Source organism: Terrapene carolina, unplaced genomic scaffold (assembly GCF_002925995.2).
Source record: "Terrapene carolina triunguis isolate 2854851 unplaced genomic scaffold, T_m_triunguis-2.0 Scaffold580, whole genome shotgun sequence".
In the NCBI taxonomy this organism is placed as follows: Eukaryota; Metazoa; Chordata; order Testudines; family Emydidae; genus Terrapene; species Terrapene triunguis.
The window spans coordinates 538,450-555,812 of NW_020664931.1; the positions used below are offsets into that span (position 1 = coordinate 538,450).

The following is a 17,363-nucleotide window of genomic DNA, read 5'->3' on the forward strand; positions in this document are numbered from 1 at the left end:
TGTAGGCACAGACCTGCAGACACTGCTAACTCAAATCTCTGGCCAAGAGTGCAAGGGCATGCTCATATGCTATGGTAGCGCACCCATAGGGCCAACACTTCTCAAAGAACTCAAGTTACTGAAAGGTAAGTAACCTCTCCTGAATTTCCAGTTTGAGAGGGGACTGTAAAGGCAAACAGAATTAGGACCCTGCTCCAGTGAAGTATATGCATAACTTTAAGCACATTCATAATACCATTGATTTCAGTGAGATTACTTATGTTCTTAGAGTTACCCTTTGCTTAAATGCTTTTCTGAATCAGGGCCTAGGAGAGGCTTCAAGAGATCCATGAAAACACTAGCTTCAAGAGCCATTTCAGTGAGGGAGTCGAGGTTGTGGGTATTGAAGCCAGGACTGAGTGATTCATTTGACCCATGATGCCATGAAGGACGTGTTACACTTGCTTGGGGTGTCCAGGATGGTGAGTCCCCTTGTTACCCCTCTGCTTCAGCAAGAGAGAGAATTACTTGTGCTTAACTGACACCTCCAGTCTGTCACCCAAACAATCTCCTCAGGGCTCTACTAACCCCTTACTTTGCTAGGCAGGTTAGTAATAGGTGCACCCCGGTTCCCAAGTCCCTCTGAAAGCATCCCCTTGTAGTTTCCAGCCCTTGTCACTGGACACTCACAGAAATTACCAGGTAAGATGTCCCTGATGGAACAGTCTACACACAGCTTGACTGGTACTTCTCAGGATCAGATCCTTTATAACATCACAGCACTGAGATATATGTATAGTGAAACAATCATAAGTTTATTATCAAAGATTTAAGATTTAAGAGATAGTGAATAAGGATAATAAGTGGAAACAGAAATGGTTACATATAATACTGAAGTATAACATGCTTCTTATAGATTAAACTTAACTTTAACAGGCTACCCAGCTGCGTAAAAGCAGTCTTATCTCACCTAAAGCTTTCTTGCAGCATTTCCAACCAGGATCAGTTGGGATCTCATTTTCATGAATGTAATCACATTGCCTGGTTACTTCTTCAAGTTCAGGATAATGGGGTGCTGTCCCTGTCCCCCAGTTACAGACCAACAAACCTTTGAAGTGCACCCCAAGACAAAGCCTTTTCCCCCTGCTGTCCTCTTCCTGTTAAATCTCATCTGCATTTAGCGAAGACTAGTGTTTGTGACTAAGACAAATACTTGATTTACATTTCCACTGATAGATGGATAAACATCTCTGGTCTGGCAGGAAACCCCTTTTTCACCTCTGCTGGGGAGTAACACCTTGATACAAACTATAAGCATATATTTTGAGTATATACGGGCCAGCCATTGGCTGCAGAAAATGACGCGGGAGGATGATGTAGAGGCATACCTTCTGGCCTTTGAGAGGACAGCCCTATGGGAGGCCTGGCCTCGAGATCAGTGGTCTGGCATCCTCGCCCCATTCCTGTGTGGGGAGGCCCAAAAGGCCTACCATGATCTGCCTGAAGAGGCTGCAGCAGACTACCCCCAGCTGAAAGCAGAGATCCTGGCCAGATCTGGGGTAATGACCACAGATCCCAATTGTATGACCTCATCCATCTCGCACAAAAGTGGTTGCGAACGGAGTCCCAGAGTCTGGAAGAGATACTAGAAGTTCTGTACATAAGGGGACTACCACCAGACCTTCGCGCCTGGGTAAGCCAGAATGAACCCGCCACCTATGACGAGGTTGTCGCACTGGTAGAGAGGTGAAGGACAGCGAGGGAGCTGACCCGACCAGTTAAGAAAGAGGCACCCCGGGTTAAACTAGCAGCACCAAGCCCTAGAGCTCGGGTGACTGGGCCACCAGGAGGGCCCAGGTGGAAAAAGAGAGGGGCTGAAGGCCCACCAGAGGCCACAAAGAGTTGGAGCACTGAGGGGGAAGAAGATTGTGATGTTAGACTGCCCAAACCAAGAGACCAGGGAATGCCTAGGGCTCCATACAGATGTTATGCCTGCGGGGAGTGAGGACACATAGCTGCCCAGTGTCCCAATGCCGAGGAGCCTATGCAGTGTAACCTGGGGAACTGGGCAGACCCATGCTCCCTAATCCACCTTGTGGGGGTCTCACTAACCCCACATATGAACACCAGACCAGTGAAACTAAATGGGGTAGAGACCACGGCACTGGTTGATTCGGGGAGTGCTATCACGCTTATCTCAGGGAAGCTCGTGAAGCGTAGTCAGCTGCTGCAGGCTAAACGTATGGGGATAACATGTGTCCATGGGACAGCTAGTTACTACCTCACCATCCCAGTAAAAGTTGAGATCCAAGGGAACATTACTGAGGTAGCAGCAGGTGTAGTCCCTAAACTCCCATACCCGGTGCTCATAGGGAGGGACTTCCCAGGGTTTGGAGACTTACTCCCAGTAGGTGGACTGGAGAAAGATGGGAACCCTGAAATTAGTGAGGCATCCACAGCAGACTGTCAACCCCCAATCTTTTCTGAAATATCCCCAGATTTGTTCTCCACTCCCAGACAGGGTAGAAAGACGAAAAGGGAAAGAAGGGCAGCTAAGGCCTTGGGAACCCGAATACTGACCCAAAGCCAGAGGGTCACTCTCGTAGGTAGGCGGACCCGCGCAGCTGAAAAGGAGGCCGCCTAGGAGGGAGAAGCACCCGAGTCTGACCCCCACCCTAACGCCTCTGAACCAGTAGTGGCAACAGAGACCGGGCCCCTAGATCTCGGGCAGATTAGCCCCGGGAGAGGAAATTTTGGACAGGACCAGGCAGAAGACCCAAGGTATGAGAACATTAGGAAGGAAGTGACCGAAATAGATGGGGTCCCTGTGGAAGGGAAAACCCAGGGACCAGGACTCTACTTCATAATGAAAAAGGATCTCTTATACCGGGTTGCACCAGTACAGGGGCAGAAGGTACAGCAGATCCTAGTACCTCAAAAACACCAGAAAGCTGTATTAAGTCTTGCCCATTGTCATCTTTTTGGGGGGGCATTTGGGGGTAGAGAAGACCCTGGCACGGGTTCTACTATGGTTCTTCTGGCCCGGAGTACATGAAGAAGTGCGGAGGTACTGTGCCTCCTGCCCGGAGTGTCAGCTGCATAGTCCCCGTCCCCACTTGAGAGCACCTTTAGTACCTCTTTCCATCATAGAGGTCCCCTTCGAGCGAATAGCCATGGACCTAGTGGGACCCCTGGAGAAGACGGCTCGGGGCCACCAATATATACTTGATGCGAGATCGGATAGCCCGGGTCACCCCTATTGTACGGGAACATTTGGAAAAGGCACAGGAGGCCCAGCAAACCCATTACAATCGCCAGGCAAAAGTCCGACAGTTCCAACCAGGGGATCGGGTGATGGTGTTGGTACCCACGGCAGAAAGCAAGCTTCTGACCCAATGGCAGGGGCCCTATGAGGTGGTTGAACCCGTGGGGGAAGTAACCTACAAGGTGCGGCAGCTAGGAGGCCGGAAACAAGTACAGATTTATCACATTAACCTCTTGAAACCTTGGCACCAACAAGAGACATGTGTAGTGGCCCAAGAGGCCCCGATCCAGGGAAATAACCTACATGAGCAGATCAGGATATCCCCTCATCTGACACCGAACCAGAAGAAGGAGGTAACTGAGGTGATCAACTGGTACCAGGACATGTTTTCAACCAAACCAGGCCGGACCACCGAAGCATATCACCACATTATCACAGACCCTGGGGCAAAGGTAACTTTAAGGCCCTACTGGGTCCCAGCAGCAAAAAGGGAGGAGATCAAGGCAGCGGTAAAAAGGATGTTGGAACTAGGAGTCATTGAAGAATCCCACAGTCAGTGGTCGAGTCTGATTGTGTTGGTGCCCAAACCCGATGGCACCACTAGATTTTGTAATGACTTTCGCTGGCTGAATGAAATATCCAAATTTGATGCATACCCCATACCCCGCAGTGATGAGTTAGTTGACCACCTGGGCAATGCCCGATTTTTGACAACCCTTGATTTAACAAAGGGATACTGGCAGATTCCCCTTGACAAAAATGCAAAAGAAAAGACGGCATTCTCTACACCAGAGGGTCTGTTTCAATATACTGTTCTTCATTTTGGACTGCATGGGGCACCTGCCACCTTCCTGTGTCTCATGGACAAGCTTCTGCGGCCCTATAACAGTTATGCAGCTGTGTACCTGGATGACGTAATTATCCATACCCCTGACTGGGAGACCCACTTGGAAAAGGTGGAAGCGGTTCTGGACACACTAAGACGGGCCAGGCTCACAGCCAACCCAGCCAAGTGTGCTATGGGGCTAGCTGAGGCTAAATACCTTGGCTACATTGTAGGAAGGGGCATGGTCAAGCCCCCACTAAACAAACTAGAGGCTATCCAAAATTGGCCCCGGCCGAATCGGAAAAAGCAAATCCAAGCATTTCTGGGTGTGGTGGGGAACTACTGACGATTTATTCCCATTTCGCTACCAGAGCGAGTCCCCTGACAGACCTGATAAAAGCCCGGGGTCCAGACATGGTGAAGTGGACTGATGCTGCTGAGAACGCATTCACGGATCTACGGACAGCCCTCTGCAGTAACCTCGTGCTTATAGCCCTGGACTTCAACAAAGAATTCATTTTACAAACAGATGCATCTGAAGTAGGATTGGGAGCTGTCCTCTCTCAGATAGTCGGAGATGAAGAACACCCAATCCTCTACCTCAGTAGGAAACTCCTCCCGAGAGAACAGAAGTATTCCATGGTTGAGAGAGAGTGCCTAGCTGTGAAATGAGCCATGGAAACACTACGTTATTACCTTCTGGGACGACGGTTTACCCTTGTGACCGACCATGCACCCCCCCAGTGGTTGCAACGAAATAAAGAGAAGAACACAAGGGTGGCCAGATGGTTCCTGTCCCTACAACCTTTTCAATTCACCATACAACACCGGGCTGGAAGCCACCATGGCAATGCAGATGGCTTGTCACGGGTACACTGCCTGACGTCCCAAGTTGCCCAACCCCGTGGTGTTGAGCAGGGGTGGGGGATATGTGACAAGGTCAGGCCAGATGGCTACAGGAGAGTGGTAGAAGGCAGATATACTAGTCCCAGATTAAGTAGATCCCTTTTCCCTGGGTAAGGTAACAGGGGCAGTTCCAGAACAAGCAGGAACTTGCTGGAACCAAGTAAGGCAGGCAGGCTAATTAGGACACCTGGAGCCAATTAAGAAGAAACTGCTAGAATCAATTAGGACAGGCTGGCTAATCAGGGCACCTGAGTTAAAAAGGACCTCACTTCAGTTTGTAGCATGCATGCGAGGAGCTGGGAGCAAGAGGCACTAGGAGCTGATAGTGAGAAGGCATATTACTGGAGGACTGAGGAGTTATAAGCATTATCAGACACCAGGAGAAAGGTCCGGTGGTGAGGATAAAGAAAGTGTTGGGAGGAGGCCAGGGGGAAGTAGCCCAGGGAGTTGTAGCTGTCGCGCAGCTGTACCAGGAGGCACTCTAGACAGCTGCAGTCCACAGGGCCCTGGGCTGGAACCCGGAGTAGAGGGCAGGCCTGGGTTCCCCCCAAACCTCCCAACTCCTGAGGAGGAATTGAGAAAGGAGGAATTGACCTGGACTGTGGCTTCTACCAGAGGGCAAGTCTCTGGGCTGTTTCCTGACCCACATGGTGAATCTCTGAGGCGAGCAAATCCGCCAATAAGTGCAGGACCCACCAAGGTAGAGGAGGAACTTTGTCACAATATTTTTTAAAGTCTTTTTACTCCTGTATTTTGAAAGGGTAGTCCATCTTGTTTTGTGTTTTTTGTGAATTTTTCAGATTTGGTAATGTATTTACAGTAATGAAGAAGAAATTGCTGTCTTCTGGCATTTACTAATTTCAGTATAAATTCAGGTGTTCCTTTCAAAATCATGTTAAAGTCATTCTTTTCAGAGATTCATTTTGAGTAGTGATTTACCTCATGAATTCTTTAGAACTGCCACACATATATTTGCAAAATATTACTTTCTTAGAACTTCTTTGTGCTCCTTATTTGCCAAAATGCCTATTTTCTGCTTTCTTTTTTGTTGTGTGTGAAATAACTATTTCTGGTATTTCAGATTGATTAATGCCACTACTTCTTCCAGCTGTAACAACTTCAGTTAGAATATTTTACTAATTTGTAAGAGCATATTTTAAATAGATATGTTTGTTTATTTTGTTCTCATTAGGAATGTTATATCTATTTTGTTATATAGTTACACTTAATTTTTGTTCAATGTCTCAGGACACAAAGGACCATATTCTTTATTAAAGTCTTGCCTCTTTACCCTTCTCTGGTGCACAAAAGGACTGCAAATTGTGTGGAATCAGCCCCCCAGGAAATACCCCTGGTGTTAGCTTGTTCCCTAGGCAGTGTAGAGCTTGTGTCAGTTCTGCACCACCACCACTCCCCTCACAGCCCTCCTACCATTGGAGGCATGCTAGAGGTGCAGTTACAAGCCTGTGCACTAGAGGGGTTGGGGCCAGAATACAGGAGCTGCAAAGATGGTTTAAAAGGTGGCTTTTGGCCCATCCTCGTTCCTGCAGTCAGTATAAGAACAGAGCAATGGAAAGTCTTGTATCTTAAATTTTTCTGATATGATACAGTGTCTAGTGACATATTTTTGAAGGAGTATTTTAATAGTGTTTAGACTTGAAAATTAGAATTCCAAAGCATTGAAAACAGAAGATATTTACCAAATATAGACTTAGAAATACTGTTAGGATGTAAATGAACACAAATTAAAGCAAACCTAAGGATGTTACCCAAATGACGAGGGGGGAGGAAAGGGTTGTAAATGAGATTTTTCTCCTTTTAATGATGGCATACTTATTTTGCAGTTTGAAAATGATATTTCAGCATTCACATATGAGAAGACTCTTATGATGGAGCAGAGATCTCAGATGTTAAAACAGATGCAGCTGTCTAAGAATGAAAGGGAAAGAGAGGTAAACTATTTAACGACTATAAATTTTATGAAAACCAAGTATAAGCAAGTGGAAGTGGTAATGCTCGGCCATGATCTCTAACAATTTCATAAATAAATAAAATAAAACCTTTTGTTATGAATTTTGTACTAATTTATCAGTTGTAAGAGAATATTTGATTTACTTTATCTTTTTGTGTATGAGTCATTAGTATTAGCTCTAAACAATACTGAAATAGTAGAATTACTACAGTTCCAGCATAACTACAGCAGTAGATTGGAGCTTAAAATACTGCACTAACAGCATCTGTGTTTGCATGCTTGTCATCAAACATATCTATCTTCCTGGGTTTTAAGGATTTTAAAAATTTAACTGAAGAATTTTAAACTATATTATTTTGAGTTAAATAGTCTATGCAACCTTCTATTTTTCAGTAATACTATTTTTGCTGTTACATCAGCGTTTGAAATCTGCAAGTTGTGACAAAATAATTAAGAAAATGACACTATATATCTAACATATAGCAAGGATTTTTAATGAATCCGTAAACTCTGAAGTCGTACCCTATGACTGGAGAATTGCTAATGTAGTACTGTGACATTACCCAGGATACAATTTGGACTGTTGAACAGCTGTGTCCCCTTTAATCTCTAGTCTGGGATGCCTTTTACATTGCTTTGCTGTTAGAACAGCCACTCTTGGCGTGCTCACACAGCCTTCAGCATGCAAATTCACTCGCAGCTAAACACATGAGCATGCTGACCAGTCACTCATGAATTACATACAGGGTGACATCTGCAAATTCTTAGTGTCAGACTTTACCTTAGAGATGTGCATCTTGGGCTGTCCAGCATACTACTGAACAATGCAAGTTCATAGAAAGTCTGTCATTTCTTCAAAGAAAATGATATATGCACCAGCCTTGCTATCCGACTGTCTCTCATTTTTATATCCTCTTCCCCCTTTGAGGATTACCCCCAGCTGGGGTGTAGGCAACACATGGTCTCTTGTGGATGTGAGGGTTGAACCGTCTCCGTGATGAAATGTAAATTTCTTGTTTACACCTTCCTGTTGATGAAGAATGGCACTTATAGCTGTTTAACACCTGACTGGGTGCTAGGGTGTCTTTGTCTCTGAAAAACTGTTTTGTGCCTGCTTGTCTTAACTTTGGAGCATGTTATAACAATGATACATAGTAGAATCTAATAACTTCTCATACAATATTGATAGACACATTTTGCCAGGACATCAATGTTCAGCAGATTATGAGTTTTCAAATGATTTCTCACAAGACATACTTTATACAAAATTTATCATAGTCTTGTAAGAGTGATGACCAAAAAAATATAGAACGTCACAAGTACCTATTTTTAAGAAAGGAGAGAAAAGTGATCCGGGAAACTACAGGCCTGTTAGTTTGACCTCAATTGCATGCAAGGTCTTGGAACAAATTTTGAAAGAGAAAGTAGTAAAGACAGAGGTAAATAGTAATTGGGATAAAATACAACATGGTTTTACAAAAGACAGATCATGCCAGACCAACCTGATCTCTTTCTTTGAGAAGATAACTGGGTTTTTCTAGACAAGGAAATGTACTAGATCTAATCTACCTGGATTTCAGTAAGGCATTTGATACAGTTCCACATGATAAATTATTAGTTAAATTAGAGAAGATGGGAATTAATATGAATATTGAAATGTAGATAAGGAACTGGTTAACGGGGAGACAACAGGTCATACTGAAAGGTGAATTCAGGCTGGAGGGAGGTTGGTAGTGGAGTTCCTGAGGGATCAGTCTTGGGACCTTTCTAACATTTTTATTAATGATCTTGGCACAAAAAGTGGGAGTGTGTTAATAAAATTTGCAGATGAGAAAAAGTTGGGAGGTATTGCCAATACAGAGGAGGACCGGAATATCACACAAGAAGATCTGGAGGACCTTGAAAATTGGAGTAATAGAAATGGGATGAAATTTAATAGTGCAAAGTCATGCACTTAGAGACTAACAACAAGAATGTTTGCTATATGCTGGGGACTTATCAGATGGAAGCAACAGAGGAGGAGAAAGATCTCGGTGTACTGGTTGATCGCAGGATGACTATAAGCCGCCAATGTGATGCAACTGTGAAAAAGGCTAAAGCAGTCCTAGGATGCATCAGGAAAGGTATTTGCAATAGAGACAGGGAAGTGTTAGTACCATTATACAAGGCACTGGTAAGACCTCATCTGGAATACTGTGTGCAGTTCTGGTCTCCCATGTTTAAGAAAGATTAATTCAGACTGGAACAGGTGCAGAGAGACTACTAGGATGATCAGGTGAATTTGAGTCTCCTACCTTATGAGATGAGATTCAAAGAGCTTGGCTTATTTAGTCTAACCAAAAGAAGGCTGAGGGGAGATACGATTGCTCTATGTAAATACACCAGAGAGATAAATACCAGGGAGGGAGAGTTGTTGTTTAAATGAAGTGCTACTGTTGACACAAGAACACATGGATATAAACTGGTCATCAATAAGTTTAGATGTCAAATTAGATGAAGGTTTCTAACTATCAGAGGAGTGAAGTTCTGGAACAGCCTTCTAAAAAAAGTAGTAGTGGCAAAAACCTAACTTGATTCAAGACTGAGCTTGATAAGTTTATGGAGGATATAGTATGATGAGACTGCTTACAATGGCATGTAGCTGATCTGTGACCGCTAGCTGCAAATATCTCTAATGGCCAGTGATGGGACACTAGATGTGGAAAGCTCTGAGTAACTACAGAGAATTCTTTCCTGGGTGTCTGGCTGTTGGGCTTGCCCACATGCTCAGGGTTGCCATATTTGGGGTTGGGAAGCAATTCTCCCACCCCTCCCCAGTCAGATTGGCTGAGACCCTGGGGTTTTTTGCCTTCCTATGCAGCATGGGGCATTGGTCACTTGCAGGTTTAAATTAGTGTAAATGGTGGATTCTCTGTAACCTGAAGTATTTAACTCAGCCAGAGGTTACGGTCTATTACAGGACTGGGAGGGGCGGGGGGGGGGGAAGTTATGTGCCTGCAATGTTTAGAAGGTCAGACTAGATTATCATGGTGGTCCTTTCTGGCCTTAAAGTCTGTGAGTCTATAATATTTTAACATTTTTAATTTACTACAGGAAAAAATCATGGCAAAGTTGTTTCATAGCTTTATTCATAAAAATGTATTTTTAAAATAAAATATATTCAAGCAACACACTGGACTTTGGCACATATCTGCACCATTTCTTCAATCCGTAAGTGAAAATCTCTTAAATTAATTTCTGCTGTTTAAATCTCAATATTCTTGAATAATCTTATGAACCTCAAATGCTCTCTTATTCATACAGGTAAAAAAATACTTTCTTCTTTTTTTAACTTCACACTTATGATAGTGTTGTCATCTTCAAAGCACATGCATTCATTAATGCTCACAACATGCCTATGAAGTAGGGAGATGAGATTCCTTTTTAACAATGGAGAACTGTCATGCACAGGTGAGATGGCTACTTAGTTAGTCAGTGGCAGAGATGCCAGTCTTGTATTAGAGAAAACTGCCTCTCTGACAGAATAAGCCCTCTTGTATGTTTCCTTTATGAGAATGAATTCTGGAATTACTTTATAGTCACTTCACATGGAAAAGTCATATTCATGTTAACTTATTCAAAGTAATAATAAGTCCATAAATATTTATAACATTGCATAGAAATACAGTCAAATGAAAGTTCTGTCATATATAATCCTAGTTTAGAAGGGGGCTTTGAATAGTAGTTGCCACATGGGAAACATCATTAAGCAGGGTGTTTGTAGTGGGGCTACACAGGAATCTGTTCTAAGCATAACATGGTTCAATATTTTTATCAGTGATCTGGAAGTACATTTTAGGGAGGTACAAAAGTTGGTGGAGTGGTAAATAATGACGGCGACAGGTTGAACTGAATCGCTTCATCAGGTGGGCCCATTCACACAAAATGCATTTTCTAACACAACAAATGCAAGTCATGCATCTAGGACCAAAGAATGCAGAACTTACCTACGGAATGGGGGACTGTATCCGGGAAAGCAGTGACTCTAGAAAGGATTTAAGAGTCACAGTAGACAATTAAAAAAGAGCTCCCAGTGTGATGCTGTGGCAAAAAGGGCTAATGTGATTCTTCAAAGAATAAACTAGGGGAGTAGGGAAGTGATTTTACCTCTGCTGTAGCATTAGTGAGACTGATACTGTGTCCAGTTCCAGTATCCCCACTTTAAAAAGGATGTTGAAAAATTTAAGATGGTGCAGAGAAGAACCACAAAAATGATTTGAGGGCTAGAAAAAATGCTCTAAATAGAGATTTAAGAAGCTCAGTCTCTAATTTAATCAAGAGGTGACTTGAATACAGTGTATAACAGAGGTGGGCAAACTACAGCCCACTGGCCACATCTGGCCTGCGGAACTCTCCTGCCTGGCCCCTGAGCTCCTGCCCCAGGAGGCTAGACCCCGGCCCCTCCCCTGCTGTTCCTCCTCCCCCGCAGCCTCAGCTTGCTCCGCCGCCAGTGCAGTGCTCTGGGCGGCGGGGCTCCGAGCTCCTAGGGCAGTGAAGCTGCAAAGCCCGGCCTGACCCTGTGCTCTGTGCTGCGCGGTGGCATGGCTGGCTCCAGCCGGCCAGCGCGGGTGCCTGTCCTGGTGCTCTGGCCAGCGTGGCTGTAGCGCCGCCAGCCACCGGTACTCTAGGCAGCATGGTAAAGGACAGGGAGCAGGGCGGGTTGGATAGAGGGCAGGGGAGTTCGGGGTGGTGGTCAGGGGGTGGGGGTGTGGATAGGGGTTGGAGCGGTCAGAGGGCGGGGAACAGGGGGGTTGAATGGGGGCAGAGGTCCCAGGGGGCAGTCAGGAAGGGGGGGGGGTCAGATGGGGCAGTCAGGGGCAGGGGTTCTGGGTGCGGTCAGAGAGAAGGGTGGTTGAATGGGGCAGGGGTCCTGCAGGGGCATTCAGGAATGAGAGGAGGGGTTGGATGGGGTGGTGGGGAGCAGTCAGGGGACAGGGAGGAGTGGATGGAGCAGGGGTCCCATGGGGGCCATCAGGGGACAGGAAACAGGGGGTTGGATGGGGCAGGAGTCCCGGGAGGGCCGTTGGGGGGGCAAAAAGCAGGGGGGAATCTGATAGGGGGCGGCAGGCCACGGGCACAGCCTCCTCTACCCGGCCCTCCATACAATTTCAGAAACCTAATGTGGCCCTCAGGCCAAAAAGTTTGCCTGCCCCTGGTGTATCAGTATCTTCACAGGGAGAAAATATCAAATAATAATCTAATATAGCAGAGACCGTTATAATTAGAACCAATGACTAGAAGATGAAGATAGACAAAAATCTGTGCCTTGTTTCTAATTTGAATTGAATAGTGAGGGTGATTAACCATTGAAACAAACTACTAAGGGAAGTGGCAGATGACCTGTCTGGTGAAGTCTTCAGATCATGACTGGATGCCTTTCTGGAAGACATACTTTAGTCAAACTATAGTTATTGGACTCAATACAGGAATAACTGGATACAATTCCATGATTGGTGTTATACAAGAAGTCAAACTTGACTATATAATTGTCCTTTCTGGCCTTAAAATATATTCAATTTTTCTTCTTGGTCTCATTTGTGGTTGTGTTAATGTAAAAACACATTGGGTCTGGAAGCCTCCAAATGATGTCCCATTTCCTGCTTCTTTTGTTGATGGCTTGTTCTCTCACCTTCCAAAACAGTATATCCCATATGGTGATATGAATCTTATATGTAGATGATTGCATTCAGGCACCTAATATAGTAACACTAAATGTGTCTTTGTGACAGTCTACACACTTATGTTCACTACTTTTATGGAATTATGACAAATTTTGTACAAAGTATGCATTGTGAGGTATCATTTGAAAACTCATAATCTGCTGAATATTATTTTCCTGGTAAAATGTGTGTACCAGCATTAAATGTAAAGTTATAAGATTTTACTGTATAATATTGCTGTAACATGTTCCGGAGTTAGAAAGGCAGGCCCAAACCAGTTCTCCAGAGACAAAGGCACTCTGTCACCCCAGGTAGGTGTTTAAATGGCCATTCTCTGGCAGGGGAAGGTATGAACAAGAAATTTTTCATTTAATCACAACAACAGTTCAAACGCCATGTCCACAAGAGACTGTTTGGTCAACATGACTCAGCAAGGATGTTTCTAACATAAGGAATTGAATTATAAGGCGGGGGGGGGGGATGTTTGACTTCTCTCTCCTCCTTCATTCGGGGAGGGATAGCTCAGTGGTTTGAGCATTGGCCTACTAAACCCAGGGTAGTGAGTTTGATCCTTGAGGGAGCCATTTAGGGATCTGGGCCAAAAGTCTGCCTGGGGATTGGTCCTGCTTTGAGTAGGGGGTTGGATTAGATGACCTCCAGAGGTCCCTTCCAACCCTGATATTCTATGATCTCTGCTCATGACATCAATGACTCTTAAAGAACGGGTGGGGGGGGAAGAGTCCTGGCTGAAAGAAAACTCAGCCAGGGGACTGCAAAACTTCGAGAGATGTCCCTGTAGGTACTCCACTCCAGGTGTTGGTGTGTCCCTGCGCCGTTGCGCAGATATTTTGACAGCAGTACTCATACCAGTCGTGCACGCACAGAGCCTGTCCCACACGCTGAATGCGCCTTAATGGTATGCGTGCGCGGCCGGTCTCCTCAGTTCCTTCTCTACCGTCCCCGGCCTGAGATGGACCTCAGCAGACTCGTTAGAGAATTTCTTCTCTCCCTTGTTCAACTCTTTTCTCTTAGGGCTGGTCTATACTTAGCCGCTAGTTTGGCGGCTGGAAATCGAACTTCCTGGTTCGATTTATCGCGTCTGGTCTGGACGCGATAAATCGAACCAGGAAGTGCTCGCCGTCGACTGCGGTACTCCAGCTCAACGAGAGGAGTACCGTGGAGTCGACGGGGAGCCTGCCTGCCGCATGTGGACCGTGTCTGAACTGCGGTAAGTTCGAAGTAAGGTATGTCGAATTCAGCTACGTTATTCACGTAGCTGAATTTGCGTACCTTACTTCCACTTGGGGGGGTAAGTGTAGACCAAGCCTTAGTTTAGCTTACCTGTAATAGTTAGATACCCTTTTCCTTTCTCTTTTCTTTAAAACAAACAAACATTTTTTTTGTTCCTGTCAGCGCAGCTGCTTCCGACATGCTTGGCTCTCCAGGTTTTGAGCGCTGCTTTAACTGTAATGATGCCATCCCTCTTTCAGATGGCCACTCTAAATGTATTAAATGTTTGGGGGAGTCCCACATGCCCCCAAAATGTGCCCACTGCAGCAAGTTAAAATCCAGGGCACGCAAAGACAGGGAGCTGAGGTTAAAACTGCTCCTGCTGCACAAATCTCTTGGACCAGCCTTAGACCCGGGCTCCAACTCTGTTGTACACAGCAGTCTCCCTGCTTCAAAGAAACAAAAGAAAACTTCAAAAAAGCATCAGTCTCTCTCATCCACAAAGGGTATTCACAGGGACAAGACTTCGCCGGGCAGATCCACTGCTTCCCTCCCGGTGCTCCCCCGGCTAAGTACCTTTGATGCGCCAGGCTCCTCTGGTGCTGCGCGAATCCTGCCTGCGGCTGTGGTGGTCACACCAACCCCTGGTGCCAAGGCTTGAGGCTTTCAGTTGCCTGCCTCTCACACGGCACTGTTTGACACCACAATGGAAGTGGTGCCGACATATACTAACATGCCTGACCCCACTGCAGGCTCCTCTCACTCTCCCGGCACTGTCAGCCTTTGAGCTAGCCGGCAGTGATGGAAGGCTCAGTACACCGGTGCAGAGGAACCCCTCTTCACAACAAATTCCTCTCACGCAGCCCTCCCCTCACAGAGGCGCTGCGGCACTGCAGTTCACACAGTCAAGGGACCTGCTGGTGGCACCTATCTTGCAGTCACCCCTACTTAACTACTTCTCTCCGAACACTCAGGCAAGGTCTGCACAGTTTTCCTCCAGTGATGAGGAATCTGGGCTGCAGGGAGAATTTTCACTTTATCAGATCTCCTGTCCACAGACCCCAATCAAGAGAGGTCATAGAAAAGCTACTTCGTCCTACTCCGAGGGTCCTGCCCCATACTGCATGAACCCCTAGATGGCACCACCCATGCCCTTCCCACCACAGTGGCAATATTGGGCTCCATGGGCCCCTTATATTCGGGGGCTAAACAACCAGTGGGGCAACTGGACTATCGAGATGCTAAAGGAGCACTCAAAGATAAGGCCATTGCGGAGAAACTAAATGAATTCTTTGCTTCGGTCTTCACTGTTGAGGATGTGAGGGAGATTCCCAAACCCGAGCCATTCTTTTTGGGTGACAGACTTGAGTAACTGTCCCAAATTGAGGTGTCATTAGAGGAGGTTTTGGAACAAATTGATAAACTAAACAGTAATAAGTCTCCAGGACCTGATGGTATTCACCCAAGAGTTCTGAAGGAACTCAAATGTGAAATTGCAGGACTACTAACTGTCATATGTAACCTATCATTTAAATTAGCTTCTGTACCAAATGACTGGAGGATAGCTAATGTGACGCCAATTTTTAAAAAGGGCTCCAGAGGTGACCCTGGCAACTACAGGCCAGTAAGCCTCACTTCAGTACCAGGCAAATTGGTTGAAACTATCGTAAAGAACAAAATTGTCAGACACAGATGAACATAATTTGTTGGGAAATAGTCAACATGGTTTTTGTAAAGGGAAATCATGCCTCACCAATCTATTAGAATTCTTTCAGGGGGTCAACATGAATGTGGACAAAGGAGATCCAGTGGATAAGGTGTATTTAGATTTTCAGAAAGCCTTTGACAAGGTCCCTCACCAAAGGCTCTTAAGCAAAATAAGCAGTCATGGGATAAGAGGGAAGGTTCTCTCATGGATTGGTAACTTTTTAAAAACTAGGAAACAAAGGGTAGGAATAAATGGTCAGTTTTCAGAATGGAGAGAGGTAAATAGTGATGTCCCCCAGGGATCTGTACTGGGCCCAGTCCTATTTAACATATTCATAAACGATCTGGAAAAAGGGGTAAACAGTGAGGTGGCAAAATTTGCAGATGATACAAAACTACTCAAGATAGTTAAGTCCCAGGCAGACGTGAAGAGCTACAAAAGGATCTCACAGAACTGGGTGACTGGATAACAAAATGTCAGATGAAATTTAATGTTGATAAATGCAAAGTAATGCACATTGGAAAACTATACATATACAATGATGGGGTCTAAATTAGCTGTTACCACTCAAGAGACAGACCTTGGAGTCATTGTGGATAGTTCTCTGAAATCATCCACTCAATGTGCAGCGGCAGTCAAAAAAACTAACAGAATGTTGGAAATCATTAAGAAAGGGATTGATAAGACAGAAAATATCATATTGCCTCTATATAAATCCATGGTATGCCCACACCTTGAATACTGCTTGCAGATGTGGTCGCCCCATCTCAAAAAATATATATTGGAATTGTAAAAGGTCAGAAAAGGGCAACAAAAATTATTATAGTACGGCTTCTGTATGAGGAGAGATTAATAAGACTGGGACTTTTCAGCTTGGAAAAGAGGCAACTAAGAGGGGGTCTGATAAAGGTCTATAAAATCATGAGTGGTATAGAGAAAGTAAATAAGGAAGTGTTATTTACTCCTTCTCATAATACAAGAACAAGGGGCCACCAAATGAAATTAAAAGGTAGCAGGTTTAAAACAAACACAAGAAAGTATTTTCACGCAACGCACTGTCAATCTCTGGAATTCCTTGCCAGAGGATGTTGTGAAGGCCAATACTATAACAGGGTTCAAAAGGGAGCTAGATAGATTCATGGAAAATAGATCCATCAATGGTTATTAGCCAGGATGGGCAGGAATGGTGTCCCTAGCCTCTATTTGCCAGAAGCTGGGATTGGGTGACAGGGCATGGATCACTTGATGATAACCTGTCTGTTCATTCCCTTTGGGGCACCTGGCATTGGCCACTGTCAGAAGACAGAATACTGGGCTTAATGGACCTTTGGTCTGACTCAGTATGGCCGTTCTTATGTTCTTATGAACGCACTTGTTATACCACTGCAGCCAGGCATGAGACCTGCTCGGTACCACCAACTGACGACCCTGCCACTGACTCCAGACACCAGGCAGCCCTCTCACAACCGCAAGAGCAATCACAGCCTCCCTCTAACCCGGTAGAACCAGTTGTTCTGCCTGATAAAGCATTGCTTCCTCCTCCCCCGACGTCTTCGGACAACTTCTCAAAATTTCAGGACCTCTTTAAAAGAGTTGCCAATGAGCTACGAATTAACCTGGAGGAAGTCACTGAACAGCAGAATGAGCTAACCGACATCCTGCAGCCCCGTTGTTCTTCTAGAATTGCATTACCTATCAACACAGCCCTTTTAGAACCTGCCAAAGCCATCTGGCAAACTCTGGCTGCAAGCCTGCCTACCTGTAAGTGAGTGGACTGG

At 45.3% G+C, this 17,363-nt stretch overlaps 1 protein-coding gene across 1 annotated transcript in view; it reads left to right on the forward strand.

Moving 5' to 3' along the window:
- Positions 1-17,363, forward strand: part of LOC112103692 (solute carrier family 12 member 7) — a 357,369-nt gene that overhangs the window by 315,711 nt on the left and 24,295 nt on the right. The window contains exon 21 of the mRNA XM_024195587.1: positions 6,821-6,928. Coding sequence (XP_024051355.1) covers positions 6,821-6,928 — 108 coding nt within the window. The remainder of the gene's footprint in view (positions 1-6,820; positions 6,929-17,363) is intronic.